The sequence below is a fragment of the Pygocentrus nattereri genome, chromosome 7 (assembly GCF_015220715.1).
Source record: "Pygocentrus nattereri isolate fPygNat1 chromosome 7, fPygNat1.pri, whole genome shotgun sequence".
Taxonomy (NCBI): Eukaryota; Metazoa; Chordata; class Actinopteri; order Characiformes; family Serrasalmidae; genus Pygocentrus; species Pygocentrus nattereri.
In genome coordinates, this window is record NC_051217.1 from 11,131,549 (window position 1) to 11,154,807 (window position 23,259).

Consider the following 23,259-nt stretch of genomic DNA (forward strand, 5'->3'; position numbering starts at 1 on the left):
GCATGAACCCATAAATAGTAGGGTAATAGAAAATACAGAGAGCATGTTTTACTTGATATTAAGTTTACATGTTTTACTTGTATTAAGCCTTTGTTACTGATTGCAGTGTGTGTAGAAATCAAATAATCATGTACACCCAGATCAACACAACAATGAGTAAAATCTCCAGCTGTCATATAAAAAAACATAAAGAAGTGATAACGAGCAAAAAAAACATTCTGTAAATTGTCTGAGCATGTGAAAGGATGGTTAAGTGATTGTGTGTTTTCTGTGCTGGTAGGATGGTGAGAGCACTGAGCAGAGACAGAGTGATCCATCAGAGAGTGAGACACAAGAACACTGCAGTGGTAAATCTCAGTTCTGCAAACCTACAGAATGCTCTACCACACACAGTTCACTGACTACAAATCTATTGCTCAATCTTGTGATGACATGTTACTTTCATAGTAGTTACTATATGTTATGAATTAAATCATGACTCAATAGTAGGCCTGTAGTTAAAAGGGACAGCTTTTCTGATATTTCTCCCATGTTTGTAGGCTGTGGTGTTGTCCTCGTTCCTGAAGATGCTCCATACCTAGAGATTCTGGGTATCAGAAACCAGAGAGATGAAGGCAATACAGACAGGAGGGAGGGAGGAGGAGAAGAGGAGAGGAGGGAGGGAAGAGAAAATGAAGGGAAGGAGGGACCAGACATGGGCATAGATGGAGTAGCAAAGAGTAGAGAGGAGGAAAAAGAGGAGGGGAGAGAGGGAGCAGGTGAGAGGAGAGAGGAGGGAAAGGAGATGAGTGAAGGAACAGAGGCGAGGGAGGTGGAGATTTCCTTGGAGAAACAGGGCTCACTGATCACGCTGGCCTGGAGCAAACCAGCTGATGCTACAGACAAAGACCAGGTACACACACACACACACACACACACACACGTGCGAACATAACATATGAATAAACACAGCAACAAATTCATCTCCAGTGATACCACAGCCACCCATAGCCAGGAGTCCAAAAGTGCCTCTCTCACCCACCACTCAGTGCAATGCTAGTCAACATGGGCATCTGTTAAGTAATGTGACAGATTTGCTGCAATTGTTTGGTGTTCTACACACACATGATATCCATAATATGCTCAGAGAAGCATGTTGACACAATATGTTGTAATATACTATTGTAATTAATTACAATAATGCTAAAATATGGCAAATTTCCTATTCCCACTAGCAATTAACAGTAAATTAAAAGCATATTATAATTATTCCTAAGTATATAAGTTGGTGAGTCCTGTGTTTTTGTCAAGTACTTTCTTTCTGTGTCTACAGGAAATGAGCGCAGCTCCAGCAGTAGAAGAGCCGGTAGTAATATCTACAGATTTACATGCTCAAATCAGCACACAACAGGTCCATGGAGACCCCATAATGACCCATGATGAAGAGCGAAGGCACACATACCCTGAGGAGAGTGGGTCCACTTCATTTCAGCTGCAAGAACAAGCAAACACTGAACATCCTGAGCACACACAGACCGTGGAGGAGCACACATTCGTGCAGGCTCTACAGGACGACTCCACCTCCAGTATGGTTAGAATTTCTACTTCTTTCTCTCCCTTACCTTCCTCCCTCTTGCGCCATCATAGGTTTGAGAAGTGTACAAAGACAATTGTCGATGTGAAAGGAAACTCCATCCATCCATCCATTTTCTAAGCCGTCTTCTCGGTCAGGGTCGCGGGGGGGGGGGGGGGGGGGGGGTTGCTGGAGCCTATCCCAGCAGTCTTCGGGGGAAAGGCAGGATACACCCTGGATAGGTTGAATGGAAATTCATATGTCTATATATATATTACATACACACACACACACACATATATATATATATAAATATATATATATATATATATATATATATACACTGCTCAAAAAAATAATGGGAACACTTAAACAACAAAATATAACTCCATGTAAATGAAACCTCTCTGAAATCAAACTGTCCACTTAGGAAGCAACACTGACTGAGAATCAATTTCACATGCTGTTGTGCAAATGGAATAGACAATAGGTGGAAATTATTGGCAATTAGCAAGACACACTCAATAAGGGAGTGGTTCTGCAGGTGGGGACCACAGACCACTTCTCAGTACCTATGCATTCTGGCTGATGTTTTGGTCACTTTTGAATGTTGGTGGTGCTTTCACACTCGTGGTAGCATGAGACAGACTCTACAACTCACACAAATGGCTCAGGTAGTGCAGCTCATCCAGGATGGCACATCAATGCGAGCTGGGGCAAGAAGGTTTGCTTTGTCTGTCAGCGTAGTGTCCAGAGGCTGGAGCCGTTACCAGGAGACAGGCCAGTACACCAGGAGACGTGGAGGAGGCCGTAGGAGGGCAACAACCCAGCAGCAGGACCGCTACCTCCACCTTTGTGCAAGGAGGAACAGGAGGAGCACTGCCAGGCAACGGCCACTTACCTCCAGCAGGCCACAATTGTGCATGTATCTGCACAAATGATTAGAAACGACTCCATGAGGATGGTATGAGGGCCCGACATCCACAGATGGGGGTTGTCCTCACAGCTCAACACCGTGCAGGACGCTTGGCATTTGCCAGAGAACACCAGGATTGGCAAATTTGCCACTGGAGCCCTGTGCTCTTCACAGACGAAAGCAGGTTCACACTGAGCACATGTGACAGATGTGACAGAATCTGGAGACACCATGGAGAGCGATCTGCTGCCTGCAACATCCTTCAGCATGACCGGTTTGGCTGTGGGTCAATAATGATGTGGGGTAGCATTTCTTTGGAGGGCTGCACAGCCCTCCATGTGCTCGCCAGAGGTAGCCTGACTGCCATTAGGGACCGAGATGAGATCCTCAGACCCCTTGTGAGACCATATGCTGGTGTGGTTGGCCCTGGGTTCCTCCTAATGCAGGACAATGCTAGACCTCATGTGGCTGGAGTGTGTCAGCAGTTCCTGCAAGATGAAGGCATTGAAGCTATGGACTGGCCCGCCCGTTCCCCAGACCTGAATCTGATTGAGCACATCTGGGACATCATGTCTCGCTCCATCCACCAACGCCACGTTGCACCACAGACTGTCCAGGAGTTGGTGGATGCTTTAGTTCAGGTCTGGGAGGAGATCCCTCAGGAGACCATCCGCCACCTCATCAGGAGCATGCCCAGGCGTTGTAGGGAGGTCATACAGGCACATGGAGGCCACACACAATACTGAGCCTCATTTTGACTTGTTTTAAGGACATCACATCAAAGTTGGATCAGCCTGTCGTGTGTTTTTCCACTTTAATTTTGTGTGTGACTCCAAATCCAGGCCTCCATTGGTGAATAAATTTGATTTCCATTGATGATTTTTGTGTGATTTTGTTGTCAGCACATTCAACTTTGTACAGAACAAAGTATTCAATGAGAATATTTCATTCATTCAGATCTAGGATGTGTTACTTGAGTGTTCCCTTTATTTTTTTGAACAGTGTATTCTTTTTCATTCCAGGCTTAAATGAAAGTGTCCAGTGAGTGTATTACAATGAGAAAATACTAATAAAACATGAATAAATGTAGAATAAAACATGTAAAAACACTTTTTTGTGTGTCCAGTTTATAATATGTAAATTATTGTATTGTTTTTTAACTCTACTTTCATTGTGAAACCGTCCCTGTGGAGAGTGAGTTCACTTCTTACTCTTTTGTTTTAAAAAGGACGCTGAGCGTGAGGGCCGTGTAGCAGATGGACACACCGCACATCCAACAGTTTCAGAACTGGATCTTGAGGACTCACACGCTGCTGCTCAACCCTCTGAGGCAGTAGGAATAGAGTCAGCGTGTGAGGATCAGGACAGTGAGCTGGTGTGTGGGGGTAAAAAGGAGCATGTGGACGTGTGTGAGGAGCAGCAGCTGCAGCGCGAGGCCACCATGCGCAGCCTCGTCCACATCCAAAGGACAGCGGAGAGACGCTGGCAGAGAGACAGAGACAGACAACTCCTCAGAGTGAGAGCACCCTCAAAAACACACGCGCACACACACACACACACACATTGCTTGTCAAAATAATCATACCATCTTATCCTGTAAAAAATTGTGTTCATTTTATAGGTTCTCAGACATTCCTGACCATTTATAGTATGAAGAATGTTTTTGATAAACATATTGTGTTTAGAACCCCCACAGGACCACCACAGAGTAGGTATATCTTGGATGGCGGATCATTCTTAGCATTGCAGTAACTGATGTGATGGTGTTGTGTTACGTGTGTGTTGTGCTGGTAAAAGTGGATCAGACAGAGCAGTGCTGCTGATGTTTGTCAACATTGCCTCCACTTACTGTGCACTGTCCAAATGTTACCACTGCAAGTTTTTTTAAAACCTGGTTTGTCTAACTTAAAATGTCTAACTTACTTATGACAAAGAAGTCATGCTCATTTATAAACAATTTGAAAAGCTGTGTCTATGTATTTGATTGACCTAGATGAGTAGATAAATACTTGTTGGTCACAGAGGCGGCTACACTGACCAGGACTGTATTCAGAATATAAACTATGCTAAGCTGTTAATATGCAGTACTCTGTATATAAGTAAATAATACATAAAGCTCTTTATCCGTGTTGATGGCTACTGTTAATTCACACCTTTGGTTGCACACAGGTTCAAGAGCGGCTGTCAATCATCCAGAACAGAAAGTCAGACGAAGACCTGCTAGGTCTGACACAGGAAGACACTTTCAGACACCTGACCAGCACTATACAGCAGGTACCCTACTTATACACATTCACATTATACAGGATGATTAGGTTTAGGTACACATAATAATTCATCACATAAACACATGTTCACAAAGCATTGTAATTTGAACACATTTACACATAACCTGGTAAAACAATAATGGAAGTATGTGCATTTTAGGAAGATGAGCAGCATCAGAAGACTTTGGTCAGAGAGAAGCTGCAGCAACTGCGGAGAGAACGGTCTTATATCCTGCAGTCGAGGAGAGAAAGGTAATGCACAGCACTTCAGATGAATCCTACAGCTGGTTATATAGCTGGACATGTAATATTTATAAAAGACTTAAATATGTGTAAAAGTGGGGTCTTGTCCCAGATATAGTTGAGTTAGTTGTTTTCTAGCCATTCAAAGCCAAAAGTCTTTTCTTCACAGAATATATTGTTGTCTTGAGTGGACTGTGAATTCAGCCCTTCTGATGCTCTTTAATTACAAAAGCTGACATGGGCTGTGTTAGAATATTAAAGCAAACATCTGTTTCAATGCATTGAGTGATCAAACGTACGACATAAATGGCCCATAAACATTTTTCATAAGATTTAAGATGCTTTAGCTTAGGACAGAATTAGGTTCAGGTTTCTAGGATTTCTGTGGTGTTTTTCCTTGTCTTTATACAACTTCTCTGTCTGATTTTAAATCACTTATGTCATCATTGGGCCTGACTGAGCTTTAGTCTAAGATGCTTTGTTTGCAGCATTGTTAGTCGTCATCTTTGTTCATCTCAGGTGTCAGATTTTAACTTAAATATGCCTTCATTGGGCAGAATTTATGCCTGTGGAGAGTGGACGCATGCTTTATAGTGAAGGGTGTTACAGTGCTGGTTGGGTTTATGTGAATCCTGTATTTTTATTTGTATACTGACAGACTAGCCGTCAAGTCTTTTATATCACCATAGGGTGGAAGCTTTGGAATAGGCAGGGTGACAACTGCACTACTACCAGGAATAAGAAATAGCTTGATTTTATGACATTGCAGGACAACATTGTACTGTATCTAGTTCACCTACCCATTTTTCAAATGCCTACCCAAAAACTTATTCGTGCTTATAAAATAAATATGAATAAACATGCAAACAATTCATTGACTTTTCTGTCTGCGTTCGCTCAATTATTTCCAAAGCTCTCCTTGAGGATGCTCAGTATTTTGAGTTACCATCCAGCATCTGCTTTAAATAACGAATCTTTCATTAAATTAAATGAGGTACGCTCCTGATGAAATGTAACAAATCCATAGAATGGCTAGAGAGGAGTAAAAGAACCAAATCTGTATTCTTCCAACCAAGATTTTAAAATGTTTTTAAAAAGAATTTTAACTTTTGCTGTATTTATGTTACTTTGGATGCATCATGTTACATAGTTTTACTGCCAAGATAAGCTATTTTAAATGATTTGGCTGCCTAACTCCCCAGGTTTTGTACAGTACTGTATCTGTGGGTGGAACATATTTTAGCATCTGGATAAAAACATGTGCTAAATGCATTAACATAAATGAAAATCTCTCTGTCTGCAGGAACACTGCTGGATTTAAGGAACTGCTTGCACCCACAGCTCAACAGATGACTAATGCAGAGGATGTGCTTTAACACAGAACATGCTTACATGCACATGTAAGGTGACTGTAGCACACCTTTCTATTAATTCTAGTATTTTGTTAGTATGCTTCTGGGTAAAGTTCACTAGTGACTCCATGCAGTAAGATATTCACCATCTGATGCTCTCTATAGGCCCCTTAGTTGTAATGGTAGCATCAGCGCTGCTGGCTATTGACTTTTTGCAGTGCACAATACCAGACTGTCTGATAATCAAAATATTCTAATGTAAACGCTAGTGGTACTGTTACATCTATAGAAATGTCATTAAAAAATCAAAGTGGAATCGTTTGCCCTCCAGCTAAATTCTAAAGTCACACATACGAATAACATCAACATTTGATTTATATGGCGAATGACTAACAAGCATGTATTAGACACATTTGAACATTTTATTGAACTTCAAGACACTTCCACAGCGCTAACATCACTGCCTCAACTCCATTCCGACACAATGCAGTCTCTTCTTCACAAATCTGTATGTGTGCGTGTGTACATGTCTGTGCGTGTTTTGTGTATGTATGGCAATCATAACTTAAACCCTATACACAAAGTCAGTTCTCCCCCCATTTCAAGTTTAAATATTCAAGTGAGCAAGTATACAGTATGTAAAAGTCTACAATGACAATGTAACTTGTAATGAAATAAAAAGATCCTCTTTTTTGCTCTATTCTCTTCTTTCTGTCATCAATTTAAAATTAGTGCATGTGTGCTGCCTGCAACATTTTATTTCTAGTATAACGTCCAGTTTTAGCGGATGTGAATGGGTTGTGTTCACTACACTGTGCGATCAATGATTTGGGGGTTAAAGAGTTTGTTCAACTGAAACGCAATCAAGAGTTTTCCCCAGGAGAAACACTATGAAGGTTTGTAGGACTTTACTGGTGAGCGCACTGCACCCCCGGCCCATGTGGACCACCTTCCTCATCTGAGCTGTCATTATAGGCCTCACGCCGGTGACCTCCAGACGACCCTTGACTTATATCAAACTCCTTCAGGTCAACTTCTTCTGTATCAGCTGAGATTACAGGAACCTCTGCACGTGATGGTAACAGATCTTCCAACTCCTACACAAACAAACACAGTTCTGTCATCATGTCGTTGTGAAACCTTGTTCTACAAAACAGTGATTTTACAGAAGGAAGAAAATACTGGGAAAAAATTACTGCTGTGATATGTTGTATATATCTCCATTAACAGATATATGCGTATGTACCTATGACTTTTTTTTTAAGCATCATGTCTTCTCTAACATGTAGTTAAGCATCTAATTGCCTTAAAGACAGTGCCAATCCTGTTAGGATTACAACAGCCTCTTGAGATAGTTCCTATCTATTTTAGACTGCTCTTCCACTATCTTTGTGCTTCAAGCTCAAGCAGAACAAATCTATGACATTCTCATACTATATCTGTCAGATGTCTGTATGTGATTGGTACAACAGACATGATGGAACCCTGGGACACCTTGCCTGAATAGCAAAGATTTAATCCCAAGATCACTAGATTTTAATCCCAATTCTCAGTGTGGAACAGCAGGTGATGCATGAACACACACAAACTTGGCTAAATGGGCAGGAACTATTTTAAGAGACTAATGTAATCCTCACTTGACGGGATCGACACTGTTATGAATGCCAGGGGACACTAGAGGAAAAATAATGCATGGAACTGATTTTTGTCTGGTAAGCTTAAATGCATATGTAACTCACATGATGTCTGGGGTAGTTTGTGAACGTAAAATATGTCATAGCTATTGTTGCACAAGAGTTTATTTGCACTTGCATTAATGAAATGGTTACCGTTAGTTTCTCTGTGCTGATCCAGCCATTATCAGGAAAGCGCACATCAAACTTGATATACAGATCTCCTTTCTCGAACGGGTTTCTGTACTGGGGCATTCCCTCACCACGGACAACTCTAATAGAACCTAAAACAACATTCATAGCATTGTTAAATTCCTGCTTTTTCCACCATTTAATAATAAATTTCTGTCCCTGTTTATCAGTAACAAATTTGCATTATAGTAAATCATTCCACAATGACATGACAAAGCAAACAATTCTGGAGAGTAAAGGCTCATCCAAAACACTTGGAGCCTTTGGAAAAGCCTGAACCCTATTCTGTCATGTGCTCTGCTTAGTTGTCGTGAAGGTCCACGGCCATCCTTTTCAGATAAGAAGAGCCTAGCTTTCAAAGAAGCAGCACTTTAACAGGACAAGAAAGTACATCTTACACACCTGGCTCTATGACTTTGCCAGCAGGGTACTTAATGAGGAGATGTCTGCCGTCAAGGTGTGTGAGAGTGAGCTGGAAACCGCAGAGGGCCTCCACCAGGCCGATAGTCTGGCACATGTGCAGATCATTACCATCGCGGCGGAACTCCTACACAGCAAGAGAAAAAGTTCTTCCATCATTACGTATCCTCTGTTTAATTTGCTGTACTGCAATCTAACTGGAGTATGCGCAGATATCACATACCCATAAGGGGTTAATTATGTAAGTGTATGAGAAATGTTACCTCATGTTCTTTTTCCTGCAGAACTAGTATAATATCTCCAGGCTCAGTGTTAGGTGACTGGTCTGCTTCTCCACTAAATGTGATCTTCTGGCCATGTTTCATGCCCTTATCCACATGAACCTCCAAAACTTTCAGCTCCTTACACACCTTGCGGCCTTCACATTGTTTGCAGCGGTCCCTCTCACTGATCACTTCTCCTGCACAAAGATTAAAGCACAAGTTCCTTAAACAGCCCAACCAATCATAATATTTAGAAGACAGCAAAGATACAAAGGCGGCAGTTATGGATCTTGCATAATATTATGGCTGTCAGCTCTGTGATACAATAATACTGAACCTAAGTTCCTGTAAGCAAACATTTTTATGACATGACTGATCCAAGTTTTGGATTAGTTAATGCAACAGTTGCTGCTGCAACAATGACATGCCATAGTTAAGACTTACGAACAAAACGTTTCAAAACATGCTATTTACTCCTCAGTCCATATAAACCAAAAAGACTCTGAATTGTTGTGAATTTACCGTTTTTGTGATGTCACAAAAACAACAAAATTGGCATATCCATCTATTCAGCATACAACAGTTTTGCCCCACCCTTTCATGCTACAGTTATAAAGGAATGTTTCAACATGGACTGCAGCAAATCAGAACGAAGACTATTTACATATTCCAGTCTTAAAAGTCCAGTCTCAAAAAATGGAAAAATGAACCATGATGTTTTGGTACCTAATACCATACAGATATCAAAAGCTGACTTCAGGGAGAAAAAATACAATAGAAAAAAGTAGGATGGGGCCCTTTACTTTGGGTGCTTTGATATCATAATTTTGCCAAATTGCCTAAACCTACTTCTCCATGACACTCAAAGAGACTCTCACCTTCTCCATTGCAGTCACTACACACTGTCTGCATTTGTTGGACCATGCCAGGAGCCAGCTGTCTAATCATGATCCGCATGCCCCTCCCTCTGCATGTGGTACACTTCTGCACAGCCCCAGTCTTACCGCCCTGACTGAGAAAGAAAGAAAATTCAGGCATTCCATCCATATATGGTGTTGAGACAATTTATTATCGGATATACAAGCAATTAGCTCAGGCCTAATGTAAAACACTCATTGGTTCTTGATTCTGGTTTTGAAGCCCCAAGTCTAGTATTTCCCCACTCGAACACAACTACTGCAACTCATGAATCACATGAAATCATGTTACTCATGCACTGAAAACACTAAAACAAGCATGACAAGCTTACTCTAGGACCAAGAAGGGCTCAAACACTGACTTAGGGAGTAGGAAGCCATTTTAAATCCAGCCAGTGTTGTGGTAGTAGACAGAAAACAGAAACATCACTCACCCATTGCATGCACTACAGAGGACATTCTTGCTTAGCTGTAGTTTGGTAGTTTTCCCATTGTAAAGATCTTCTAAGGTCACCCTGTCAGAAATAAACAAACAAACAAGTTAATTTATGCTTTACCTCTCTGAGGTCTCCTGACATCTTTAGGCTCAATGTCAACTACACCATCCACCATTCCAGAGATTAAATGTCCAATCTGTTCCCTTAAGACCTTTTTAAGACATATATTAAATATATTTTACATGTGTTCTGTAAAGCCAAAAACAGAACCTCATAAAGTTCATGTTGCCAATACTTGTCCATCTAAACAATTACTTTGGAAGTTACAACAGGAGCACCTAAGAAATCTGGGTTATCAGATAGTAGTTACTAAAAATTTTCACATTTTCACAATACACTTGATGAAAACCAGCAACAACTTTAAATATATATTTTTAGCATAAGGCAAAGCCAAGACAAACTTTTTACTTCAACATCCAGTGACTCACTTCAGTGGATGCACCATATCTTCTCCCCTCCGCCGGCCCCCATTTCGGCTTCTGCTGCTCTGACCGCCCATGAAGCCAAACAGACCTCCACCAAAGATATGTGAGAAGATGTCCTCCATCCCAGCTCCACCACCGCCACCCTCACGCAAGCCCTGCTCTCCATAGCGATCATACAACTCCTTCTTCTCTGGATTAGTTAGCACTTCATATGCAAAACTGATTTCCTTAAACTGATACATACATACACAAATTGTATCAATTCAAGTTCAATTAATTTGATCAAGTAAAATTCTTTTTGTTTTCCACTTATAAAAGTTTCACTTGAAGACGAATCTTTTACCTTGTCTCCTGCATTGGGATTCTTATCAGGGTGGTATTCTTTTGCCAACTTTCGATAAGCCTGTAATTAAATTGAAATAATTATAACATTTGGAGGTAGATACAGATAGTAGAACAGATAGTCAATTCTTTTCAGCCTAAACTCAAAGCAGCAAGTAGGTCAGATTGGTTTAAACCTGGTCTTACATTGGGAGAGGCAAAAATAAATATTTCACAGTATTTTGCTTTTTCTATATTGGAAAACGGGCACAAGCCAAACAGAGATGCTGCTGTGGCCCACTTTTACTTTGTCTAAGAAAAAATAATGGAAAAAAGTGTATGTAATTATCTATACAAATTCATAAATTACACAACACTATAAAATGAATCTTTATAAGAACACCTCGGATAACAGCAGGTTTCCTGAAAAAATGTAAAACTAATTTAGAAATAAGTAATAATTCATGTATTACATCAGCGTCTCAGCTCAGATGGATTTGTGATAATAGTAGTAACTTAAGCACAAGTACAAAGCAGTGAGATTATGCTGGGTAATGCAATAATAAACCATACTTTATAACAATGAAACGATTATTTTCCCTTTAATTGAGCCATACATCACAGTCGTATAATCGTACAAATCATAACAGTTTTTGTTTAACTAACTAGCGATAACGCGACCTCCAGTCTAAGACCTTAAAATAAACAAAGCAAATTATTTCTTTAGGTTGTAAAGGAGCTTTGTTTACACAAATTCAAAGACAATGGCTTGTTTTTGTCACCACAAATCTGAAAGGTGAACAACGCGTTATATCAGCATGGATGACAGTCACCAGCGTACAGTCACACCCTAACTTTAAAAAAATGATTTAATCAGCTTTAAGCCCGTCCAGCGAGCAGGCCTGCTACATTGGCAGGCTAACCGATGGACATTTGTCCCAATTCACAACCACAGCTAGCTGCTAGCTACAGCCAGCTTTCAGTGTCCTCTTTCTCTGTGATGCTCTCCGCGCTAGCCGGTCTCAGGAGCATCTTTTGTCAGGACTGGTCTCATGTGAAGGCTTTTAAAAGACATCTTTAAATAATAACTACCTTTATTAAAACAAAAGGAGGTGCTAAATAACGAGTCTTACTACACGGGAAAATGTCTTCCCGATTGTAAAGGCCACATGAGTCTACGGTTAGAAGCTTAGCAACCAAACAGCTAGTTAGCGTTCCAGGTAACACGCTAGCTAGGTTTAGTTAGCTCGCTAGCTAACAACATCTCGGGAAAAAATCACGGACCGACTCGCTTTAAACGGGTCTGAAAACTGAGCGTACCTTCTTGAGCTCATTCTCCGTGGCCGAAGGAGACACGCCGAGGATGTCATATAATTTAGTATCCGCGACGTTCGCCATGGCACCGGAGCAGCAGAGGAAGGAGCGCTAGAGCGGAGGGCCGAGTTTCTGTTAAATGAGGGTGGGAGAGAGAGAGAGAGAGAGAGAGAGAGAGAGAGAGAGAGAGAGGAGCCGGCTGGAGACGTCATACGCAATGCGTCACTCCGCCGCAGCTCAGCTTAGCACACAAGCGTGTCCTTGAGCTGCGTCTTAGCCGAGTAGACCAACCTAAAGCCTTCAGTAAAGTTATTGTTACTTCGGTAAAATAAAGAATGTTCTTTTGTTATTTTTGTGAAATAAAAAAGAAAAGAAAAAAAGAAACAATCGGAGTAGAACTACACAAGTTCAACCACAGAGACGCTTACTTCACTGTAACTTCACAGTCCATCAGCTGAGGAACTGATTTTTTGTGTCTGCTCTTCTCTTTGTTGTCTTGACCTAAAATGGGAAACACTGACCAAATTTCATAATTAATTTCAATAACCAAGTCCTTCCTGAAGTTCAGATTGACGCTGATTTTGGGACCGTCTTGATTTTAATTTCATTTTTAAGAGGTATATCCACCAATTTTTCTGTATGAATCAATCATTGTACTCAACGTATTTCACAGTAGTTTGAACTGACAGGGTGCGCTGAGATTTCCTTTCAAATGAATGTTAATAATGTGAATGTTAATAATGGTTAAACACTGGTTAATCTTTGTGTGTAATTTTGCCTGGGTGTGATGATCCCTGTAGCTCAGCCATGGAACTATCGTTATGAAATTATGTTTTTTATGTAACGGGCAAAACGTTTATTGCAAAACTATGATAAATCAATGTACATGTTTTTAAACCTTACATGTATAATAACTGTATAATAACTTTCTGTGAGGTAGCTTTCAGGGGCTTTAAACACTGGTCTGGCTCCTCACCCCTTCTGTGAAAAAACTTGGTAAGTTTATCTAGAGTGGAGCATTTCATATTAAACCAGTCTGCACGACATGATTTGCAGATTAACCTTTTTATTGTGCAGAAATTTTGGAGATTTGGTGGAATTCCCCTTTTCCATAAACTGAAGAGTTTATGAGGCTCTCTTTATTGCGGAACCTCGTGCGCGCCTTGCTATTAATGATCTTACACCTTTATATACTTCTATCGTAAAGCACTGCTGGCATGTGTGAAAACCAGATTTATAAGACTTCAATTTATAAGATTTTTAACCCATAATATTTCACTCACGTGCAATACTCATGTAGTGTCACCTTATGATGAACATCATGTGTGCATTATCCTGTAGAACTATAATAACTGTCCTAATTTAATTTAAGATTTATTAGTAGTCATTTTATTAAAGATCTTTGACGTAGAGGATAATAATCCATAATATACATAAACCTCGGAATTAAAACAGCTAAAACATATTTGGATTGTATGAATGCTTCCATTAGACTGAGTCCACACGAGGTGTTCAGTGGGATGGTCCGTTTTTTATCTTCTAAATAAATAAATAAACAATCAATAAATCTCCAATAAATCAAACTGGAGCGCACCGGGTGCTCGCCCTACGCGCTCTGCGCGCTCCCGTTACTAGAACCGCCATTTTAACTCCAAAACATGTCAAAATATTTTTCTGCTTACGACCTACAGATCTGAGCGGCTCCGGACCCGGAGGAGGCGTTTTCAGGTGAGGACGCCGGGTGGGGACTTGGTGGTGCTGCAGCGGGGCGCAGTCAGTCACCGCGCAGCCTGATTTTTAACGGCCGCAGGCTGTGACCGAGCCTGTAGCTGGAGCTAACCGTGGGCAGCAGCTTTGCTCTGAGAGCTGAGGTGAGTCCGCTGTAGCACATATGTTCAGTTAAGGACCTGTGTTTGCTCTCATTATTAGGCAAACAAACTGATCAGATAAACCAGCTACGGCCCCTCGTGTAACCTTAATGCTTGACGTTGGAGGAGCGAGCTGAGGTTTAGGTTTAGGTGCTAACGTTAATGTTAACGATAGTTGTTTATCTCCAAAGGAGGCGAAGTATGCTAACGTTAACGGTAGCTGACTAACCTACCTATTGTAAATTTAAGTCACAAGGCGTTTTTGGGCCATGTGGTTAGCTAGCCGAGATAATTATCCACCAACCAGTAGTTTGCAATCGGGCTGAAAGCTGCAGTTTAGCCCGTGGTGGTAAAGGGCTTTAGCTAATGAGTATTCACTGATGCGCTGGGATTCATTTTAAAGAGCGGGAGTTAGCGTCGCAGCTAAACTGTTAACGTTAACCGTTCCCGGTTGATCCCTCCACGTGAAGTATTTGGAGCTGCTCTTCTTTCCTTGACGGCGGACATTGAACAGGAGAGAGACAGAGGCCGCTGCCCCTTCTCGACCGGAGATGGTCAGTCAGGTGCTGAGGCAATTCTTTTGCTAAGTGGGATTGTAGGGGGAAAATACTGGTGAATGTTTGGCAGAGAGTGGTGGGCAAGACGAATATTGAGTGCAGGTAACAAACCGAACTCCTTCACATCTTTTTTTTTTGCCTTGCTGTGACATTTAGAGTCATTTGCCTTTGAGATAAAATACCACCACTTTAAAGCATGTTTTTATGATAGGCATTATGTGGGTATAGTGGAAGAAAGGAGAGCAATGTTGGGAATGGTCTGCACATTATATTAAAGTGCCCCTATCCTGAGGTGAACATATGACCTTTCTTTGGGTTTGTGCAACAAGACCAGTTGTAATTCCTTTTTACCCATTGTCCATGTCTTTTTATTTCTTAGAATGAAACAGGCTTTTTCATTTTGTGTCTTTAAAGGACCCATATTATGGAAAAGTGAATTTCCCTTGCTTTTTTAAAATAAAAGTCTTTAATGGTGCTTACATACTATGTAAAAGTTTGAAAACATAACATTTATTCCCTTGACCATTCAGTCCATACTAAACAGCCTGTTTTTGACGTGAAATGTGATACGAAATGTGTTTCGACTTTGCCAGCCCCACTGATTCACACTGAAATTATAAGGAGTATTTCAGCCTGGACTGTTTTTTGAATGAGGTACAATACAGGGCAGCCTCCCAGTACAGAGGTCATTTATATGAATCAGTCTTCATGGTATAATAATGAAAACAGCCTGTTTAATTCTAAGGGATAAAGAGAGGCTGGAAAATGATCCTGTAAAAAGTGAATAACTTTCAAAACATCAAGCCACACGTATGCCATAAGGAAAATATATAAAGAAAAATGGAAGGATTCGGGCCCTTTAAGGCTGATGTATGTAAATGCAATCTGATCTGACTGGCTGCCCCATGTTCTACTTTTTTTCTTGCATTTTATATGTTTTTGTGTACATGCATTGATACCAATACTGGTATCTGGTATCAGCCCGATACAGTGTTCTTTTAAAGGTACTCATAAAAATGCACATATCCTATAACATTCAATACTACCTCATACTGTGTGACGTGAGCTTAGTGTATGCTCTTGTGCTAATCAACTGACTACTCAAGCTGGTAGTGAACAAAGGCAGAGAAGTGTTGCTGATGCTGTGGCTTTCAGACCCAAAGGCCACTTTAAACATTCTGCTTTGTTGAATTTCCTGCCTGGCACTGTGTGATTTTTCAACACTGGCACAGTCAGATCCACATGGATAACAAAACATAGGCAGAAAGTCAACATTTGTGGCCCTAAAGGCCATGTATACCTCCTTTACCTTGCTTAACTTAATACAATCGCAAAGTATAAATGTTGATGGGTTGTTTTTTAAAATCGTCTTTGTGATAGACTCTGTAGAGAGACTGCATAATTTCAATAAGCAAAGTTAGCAAAGCTGCTGTAGCTCAGATTCTGAGAGTGTTTGCTCAGTACTCGAGTGTGCAATGTGTTATATTGAGTGAAACAGCTTTATTTGAAATTGTTTATAGACAGAGCTGTCTGTAGAGGCTATACCGCATGTCAACCGGGCCGAGAGTTTTCAGACAGTCTGAACATATAAATCATAGTCTGTCCGTTCACAATGGTCTATGCGAACGTACAGTGTGAGTCACACAATAACAAGATTTCTAAAATCACTTGTTGTCTGCCTGGCTTTAAAGCACATTTAACTACAGCTCAACCAGCCAAACAGAAGACTCCAACAAGACAATACTCCACAGGTGAACTGTTTGGATGCATTAGCCTCAGTTGTGATTCCTGCTGTCATGGTGCTACAAAGACGGTTGAAAGACACAGATGAGAAGTTGTGATCAAAACTGTGAAACACAATCTACTTACAGCTGTACAGGAGTCCCTTTTTGACGTTGGAACAAAACGTGCTGTTCTTCACTGCAGTGCTACTCCAAGATAATAAAGTTAAGATATACTCACAACCGGGGAAATTCCACCTCCGCATTTAACCCATCCGTGACGTGAAACCCACGACACTAGTGAACACACACACTAGGGGGCAGTGAGCACACACTTGCTCAGAGCGGTGGGCAGCCCTATCCACGGCACCCGGGGAGCAGTTGGGGGTTAGGTGTCTTGCTCAAGGACACCTCAGTCATGGACATTCTGGTCACAGTGCCAGATCCCTAACCTCCAGCCCACGACTGCCCACAAATGTAACATAGTTAGCTAATGCATTCGATTTAATATCAGCTAGATGTTAGTTATTTAATTGTTAGGGTCCATGGCACTCATTTGCACTTGCACAATTACTTAATTCTAAAAGGCTGCTCAGTATGTATTGGTATCAGCAAATACTAAAAAACATGTACTCACACTCAGTCTGAAAATAATAGTATTTATGCATCCCTACTTGTGTGGGTCATAATACATGTATAAATGACAATTTTCAGACTTTTCTATGGTATTAGGTACCGTCAGAAGACTCCTTGTCTCAACAAGAATGGGGCAGGGCTAAATTGCTGTAGGCTGAATAGGTGGATACATGTCAATGTGTTGTTTTTTCACAGAAACAGTGAATTCAGCATGGTCAGTTTTTGCAGGATAGTTTCATATATGGACAGGGAGTGAATGCTTGCATCCTACATCAAACTGTGTTGCATCAGATAAACAAGCTAAAATTGATTTTTGCATGGCATTGGCCCTTTAATATCTTTTAATGAACAGATATCTGGTTGTTTTTACAGCTTTGGTTCCATATATGGATTGTTTGCACTGGGGAATAAATGGTACACTGACATTTTAACATATGTCTTGATATACTGTAATATATTATACTATATAACATACCTTTATTTGAAAATAGCAAGGAACATTCATTTTATCATGACCCAGACTTTTTAAATGATTTTGTTGGCCTGTGTTCCTCCAAAATACACAGAGATCATGATTGTAGAACCAGAGGTTTTAACCAATTTAACCAAATTTGATGCACTCACCTTGTGATGCATGTGAATCTTTCATGACTTAACAGATCATCTATCAGTAAATATGATAATGGATGACCTCCTCTGCAGGCGCTTATTAATTCCATTAGCACAGGAAAAAGGCTGCTTATTTGCATTCAGCCTGTATTTTAAATGCAAGTGATTTTCCAGAACAGCTGTGACATACTAGTTTCTACCTTCAGATCATTTTTATTTTGTATTTATGTGTGTGCATTTGGGCTGTTTCACATTTTTATAGTCTGTGTACTGTTAGATTTTAGTAAAAGTAGGGCTTTAACCAGGGAATCCCTTTAGATTTAATTCCATATTCGTTCTGTAAACACCTAATAAATAAGGTCTAAAACGTGACTTTTACCCTTCCCCCAGCATAAGGCCCATATGGCCCTGACCTTTCTTTCTCACCAGAATCACTTTTCAAAAGGGAATTTCACCTTTTCTCAGATCAGTCACTTATATGTAAACTGAGTCATTCAGAGTGGATTGATGTGAAGCTACACTTGTAGCACTTGTACACTTAGAGGTTGGCAAAATAGCTGTATTTCACTGTTACTGTGACAGATTTTATTATTGTGATTACACAATAATATGTAATATAAATATGCTTTTCTGAGTATATCGTGGATATTGTCAGCACTACATTGTCAGAACACTACATAAATAGGCTGATTGAATTGGATTTAGTGAAGTACATAACTTAGAAAATTTGAGATCACTGAAAGTCCCCTGTAAGTATTGCAGATTCTTTTGCTATCGAGTTGTTTTATGGTCAGTGTACTGAAACTCTACCTCCCCCACCCTTTAAAAAAAAAAAAGAAAAAAGCAGGCTTCAACAAGCCTAAGACCTTTCAGAACTGATGAGTCATCTCGTTTTTTTAGACAGATGTGAATATTGTGATGTGACTTGAAAACTCCTTCAAGATAGTCAGTTTATCTGGCTCTACTGTCTGTGAGGCCAATGTGGGTGTGCTGCACCTTATCTAAGGAACAACACTCTCTGACTTGAAGGTAAATGTATTTATGTTCTTTGTATTCAGTCATGTTGCATAAAGCACACAGGCCTGCCAGTGGAATAACTTGCAACAGTTTGATCTCCAGCACTTTTTATCATGCTCAAGTGATTGGAAGAACAGTTATTAAACGTCCTAAGCATGAGACCCCTATTAAATTACACTGTTAGCCTAAGTCACACTGTTTACCTAAACCTGTCTGTAAACTGCTCTCTCTCTCCTGCTCCTCTCTCTCCAGTCCCCAAGGTGCAGGCTGCAGTCATGTTCTGGAAGTTTGACCTGCATACGGCGTCTCAAGTGGAGAAGCTGTTGGAGAAGGAGGATGTTACTCTGAAGGAGCTGCTGGATGAGGATGATGTGCTGCAGGAGTGTAAAGCTCAGAACCAGCGCCTCTTACTCTTCCTCACACAGGATAGCAGCCTGCTGGAGCTCATCAGCCTCATCACACATGAGCCCCCTACTGACCGGGAGGAGAAACTGCGCTACAAGTAAGCAGGGAGAAATTAGAGAGGAGGAAGGAAAGAAGGGTTCTCTCTTGAGCAGAATGTACTGATTCTCAGATGACCGATCACAAAGTCCAGAGTTTATGATTTTGCTTAAGTGTGGACCTGTGTGTGTGTTTGTGTGTGTGTGTACATGTTTATTTCTGAATTCTCAGTCAAAGTGTGAAATTGCTCATTTAGAGCTGCAAGTGTGCCAGTATGTATCACAGTGGTTTGCTTATTGACCATATATTAAAAAAGGAGGACTTGATTAAAGATGATAGATGTTGTTGAATGCTTTTATTAGTAAATTTGTGCCAATCCATTCATGGTCGCGTTATCGTGTATAGGTAATGTCATAGAACAGGGCCATGGGAGTGGGTGGGCTGCAGTGGTGCTTACTTTGCTCAAAGGAGGGCTTAGCTTTGCCTAAAAAATTTTGAGACTTGCTTATGTGTCCTTATGGACAGCTAGGCAATTGCATTTGCGCAACATTGACCGTTGTCCTCAGTATTTCTGAAACTGAAATGTAAAAGCATCACTGACTCGTTGTACTTTTTGCACTAACACCGATGCATCTTTAATACATCTCTCTTTTTTTTGTCCTTTTTTCTCTCTGTCTCTTTCTTGTTCTTTCTGTCTCTCAGATATGCCAACACAGCATGTGAGTTGTTGACATGCGATGTGTCCATCATTAATGACAAAGTAGGCGGAGACGATTCTTTCCTGAACGCACTTTACAGCTTTGTAGAACAGGACCCACCTCTTAACCCCCTGCTTGCCTCCTTCTTCAGCAAGACCTTTGGCAGTCTGATTAGCCGCAAGACAGAGCAGGTACACAAATACACATACACTGTGGAGTTTACACTTATGCAGTATTGTGCAAGTGTCCCCTTAAGACCACACTTCATTTCTTTAGTTGTCAAAACAGCTCTTAAGTAGAAACTATTTATTTTTCAGGAGAGATTTCTGAGAAGATTAGATGTAAGAATGTAAGATATTTGTATAATGAAGGGCAAAGTCAAAGAAAAACAAGAAAAAAACAGCTGGTCCAGACTTGCCAGGCCATTAAAACTGTCCCCATATGACAAACAGTATTTCAAGCTGCCATCTTTGAGAGACAGAAAATCAAGCTCCACTCTTTTTTCAGATCTAAAAAAATCCACTGGCGTTTCTGCCAATCCTTCCACTGTGAGAAGAAAATTTGAAAAATAAAAATGATGATATATTGCTTCAACATGACTGCTGTCCTTTATACTGGGTGTACATTTAATGGTGAATAGACCAATAGAAATGCTCCTAAATCATTTGGACTAAAACATTTTTACACTAAAGTCATTTCACTGAGATTATTAATTTTTATGCGCACTGCCTACATTATGGCTGCTAACAGACAATCAGTTTCCTGAGGAAAAAGGATGGATTTATTACGTTGGTGCTGAAGCACATGGACACTTCGGCTATGATGGATCTGCTGCTGCGGCTCATCAGCTGTGTGGAGCCTGCTCCCCTCAGACAGGACGTCCTAACTGTGAGTGGGTACTGCTGTATTTGCATTTAAGTAATGTATTACAAGATTTATGCATACCTTACATGTTTTTATAAAAATTTCAGAAGATTCCTCTGTGTATTATTTTCAGTGGTTGGATGAGGAGAAGCTTATTCAAAGACTGACAGAGTTAATTAACCCCAGCAGTGACAATGAGGTCAGTATAACAAGCAGATCTTCTTTAAATATATTGTTTTTGACACTCCTAGCTGAACACATCTGCTAGAGGGCACTAAAGCTCATCTCATTCAGACTGTTCTTATGAAACAGCCTCAAACTGTGTCCATAAATTTTTGAGTGTCATAATTCATAGTTTAGTTGTAGCTCTATATGGTACATTTTTCTATTGTAATGTAAAGACAAATAAAAAAAAAAATTGAAAAATAACTAATACAACTATATACACATGCGCGCACACACACACCATTCAGGCATAACATTATGACCACCTCCTTGTTTGTACACTGTCCATTTTATCAGCTCCACTTACTATATAGGTGCACTTTGTAGTTGTACAATTACAGACTGTAGTCCATCTGTTTCTCTGCATACTTTGTTAGCCAGCTTTTACCCTGTTATTCAGTGGTCAGGACCCCCATGGACCCTCAAAGAGCAGCACTGATGTGGTGGTGTTGTTAGTCTGTGTTGAGCTGGTCAGACACAGCTGATCAGACACAGCAGTGATGCTGGAGTTTTTAAACACCTCAGTGTCACTGCTGGATTGAGAATAGTCCACCACCCAAAAATGTCCAGCCAACAGCGTCTTGTGGGCAGTATCCTGTGACCACTGATGAAGGACTAGAGGATGACCAACACAACCTGTGCAGCATCAGATGAGCTGTCATGTCTGACTTTACATCTACAAGGTGGACTGACAAGTGTCAGACAAGTGTCTATTAGAGCAGACAGTGAGTGGACACAGTGTTTAAAAACTACAGCAGCACTGCTATGTCTGATCCATTCATGCCAGTACAACACACACTAACACACAGTTGGGCAATACAATACAATTGGGCACAGTTTGGACATGTTCACTGTGAGGTGTACTCACTTGTGTTGCCAGATATTTAGATATTAATGGCTGTGTGTTGAGTTATTTCCAGAGGACAGTAAATCTGTACTGCTATACAAGTTGTACAATGACTAAGTTCTATCCAAGTTTCATTTCTATAGTGTTGTCTCATGAAAAGATATAATAAAATATTTGCAGATATGTGAGCGGTGTACTCACTTTTGTGAGACACTGTATATAGTAAGTGAAGCCGATAGAATGGACAATGAGCGTATAAACAAGATTATGCCTTATTGGTGTATATATACACACACATATAACCCTACTGAGTGCTTTATTAGGAACAGTACTGTACACTTACTCATTCAGTTTAGTCATTTGGCAGTAGTGCATAAAATCATTCAAGTACAGGTTAACAGAGAAGGGCCAGAGTGTTTTGAAAGGCTATGGTAACTTACTTTACCACTCATGAATTCTGCTGAGGCAGACCGATGGGTCAGAATTTGGTGCCAGCAGCATGCATCCATGGACCCAGCCTGCCTTCTGTCAAAAGTCCAGGCTGGTGGAGGTGGTGTAATGGTATGGGGTATGTTTTCTTGCCACACTTTTGTCCCATTAATATTAAGTCATTGCTTGAATGCCACAGCCTATTTGAGTGTTGTTGTTGACCATGTGCTTCCCTTCATGGACACCATTTACCATCTTCTAATGGCTACATCCAACATGATAGAAAGCAAAAGTCATGTGAAATTAGTTTCATGAACCTAACAGTGAGTTTAGTGTTCTTCAGAGGCCTTCCCAGTCACTGGAATTTGAATCCAATAGAACACCTTTGGGATGTGGTACAACAGGTGATTTGCAGCATGAAAGTGCAACTGAAAAATGTTTCCAACATCTTGTGGAACCTATGCCTTTAAGAATTGAGGCTTTTGAGAGCCCTACCCAATATTAGTATAGTATTCTTATTAATTGTGTGTGTGTGTGTGTGTGTGTATTTGTGCCTGAATTCATGAAGCTTCTTAGAATAGGAGTGCTAATCTAGGATCAGATCCTACAACCCCAATTCCAATGAAGTTGGGACGTTGTGTAAAACATAAATAAAAACAGAATATGATGATTTGCAAATCCTTTTCAACCTATATTCAACTGAATACATTACAAAGACAAGATATTTAATGTTCAAACAGATACATTTTATTGTTTTTTGTAAATATTCACTCATTTTGAATTTGATGCCTGCAACACATTCCAAAGCAGTTGGGACAGGGGCATGTTTACTACTGTGTTACATCACCTTCCTTTTAACAACACTCAATAAGCGTTTGGGAACTAAGGACACTAATTGTTGAAGCTTTGTAGGTGGAATTCTTTCCCATTCTTGCTTGATGTACAACTTCAGTTGTTCAACAGTCCGGGGTCTCAGTTGTCGTATTTTGTGCTTC

General features: G+C 40.5%; 3 protein-coding genes across 4 annotated transcripts in view; 2 read left to right on the forward strand and 1 right to left on the reverse strand.

Moving 5' to 3' along the window:
* The first annotated feature begins 624 nt into the window (after nt 1–624).
* Nucleotides 625–7,011, forward strand: LOC108438286. Its single transcript, XM_017716049.2, has 6 exons — nt 625–892; nt 1,313–1,570; nt 3,697–3,984; nt 4,638–4,742; nt 4,896–4,987; nt 6,282–7,011. The coding sequence occupies exons 1-6, from the start codon at nt 695–697 to the stop codon at nt 6,352–6,354; spliced, it is 1,014 nt and encodes a 337-aa protein (XP_017571538.2). The 5' UTR covers nt 625–694; the 3' UTR covers nt 6,355–7,011.
* dnaja2b (DnaJ heat shock protein family (Hsp40) member A2b) lies at nt 6,734–12,490 on the reverse strand. The gene is made up of 9 exons (XM_017715933.2): nt 12,359–12,490; nt 11,061–11,120; nt 10,721–10,950; nt 10,230–10,310; nt 9,757–9,890; nt 8,879–9,075; nt 8,598–8,742; nt 8,160–8,287; nt 6,734–7,427 (listed from the first exon to the last, which is right to left on the reverse strand). Exons 1-9 carry the CDS (start codon nt 12,434–12,436, stop codon nt 7,239–7,241), a joined length of 1,242 nt encoding a protein of 413 aa, XP_017571422.1. The 5' UTR covers nt 12,437–12,490; the 3' UTR covers nt 6,734–7,238.
* A 1,448-nt stretch (nt 12,491–13,938) lies between these two features.
* Nucleotides 13,939–23,259, forward strand: part of ppp6r2b (protein phosphatase 6, regulatory subunit 2b) — a 36,396-nt gene continuing 27,075 nt past the window's right edge. The window contains exons 1-6 of one of the 2 annotated variants that reach the window (XM_017715228.2): nt 13,939–14,223; nt 18,644–18,772; nt 19,013–19,262; nt 19,904–20,090; nt 20,650–20,787; nt 20,897–20,962. In XM_017715228.2, the coding sequence (XP_017570717.1) occupies nt 19,036–19,262; nt 19,904–20,090; nt 20,650–20,787; nt 20,897–20,962 (618 nt within the window). In that variant the 5' untranslated portion in view covers nt 13,939–14,223; nt 18,644–18,772; nt 19,013–19,035. The remainder of the gene's footprint in view (nt 14,224–18,643; nt 18,773–19,012; nt 19,263–19,903; nt 20,091–20,649; nt 20,788–20,896; nt 20,963–23,259) is intronic. The other variant, XM_037540217.1, reaches the window with a different exon arrangement.